General features: G+C 66.6%; 1 protein-coding gene across 1 annotated transcript; it reads right to left on the bottom strand.

Moving 5' to 3' along the window:
* Positions 1-379, bottom strand: LOC106512798 (diacylglycerol kinase zeta; the record flags this gene model as incomplete). Its single annotated transcript, XM_014001332.1, is given in 1 exon segment — positions 1-379. A coding segment is annotated over 1 exon segment (302 nt), but the record flags the coding sequence as incomplete, so codon positions are not given.
* Positions 380-407: the final 28 nt, after the last annotated feature.

Here is a 407-nt window from a genome sequence, read left to right as displayed (position 1 = left end):
CGGCACACAGCGAACCTCGGGTTCAGACTGGGGGTGGTGGTGCTGGAGCGCCTGCGGCCCGCCCCGTCATGATGGCACGCCTTCATCAGACGGCCCCCGCCAGCGCTCGGGGGTCCTGGCTGCAGCTGGATGCTGGAGCGGCGCCTCCGGGTCAGAGCGGAGGAGGGCAGGCCGACGCTGGACCTCCGACGGGCCTTACTGGTTGGAACGGCCACGCTGGGCCTCCTCTGGCGGCAGGCGGGGGCCTCCACCTGCAGGGGGGCTTCCTTCCTCTTAAAGTGACGACGAAAAAAGGTGTCCATGTCGGACGCAGAGACGAATCGGACCTCTGGGGGGCTCCTCCGGGGCTGTTGGTGCAGAAATCAGTTAGCCTGGACCTCCAGCAGAACTTTCACAGAACCGTGCAA

Source organism: Austrofundulus limnaeus, unplaced genomic scaffold (assembly GCF_001266775.1).
Source record: "Austrofundulus limnaeus strain Quisiro unplaced genomic scaffold, Austrofundulus_limnaeus-1.0 Scaffold14237, whole genome shotgun sequence".
NCBI lineage: Eukaryota > Metazoa > Chordata > Actinopteri > Cyprinodontiformes > Rivulidae > Austrofundulus > Austrofundulus limnaeus.
The sequence above is the reverse complement of the archived record's forward strand: the minus strand, read 5'-3'. Positions and strand labels throughout refer to the sequence as shown.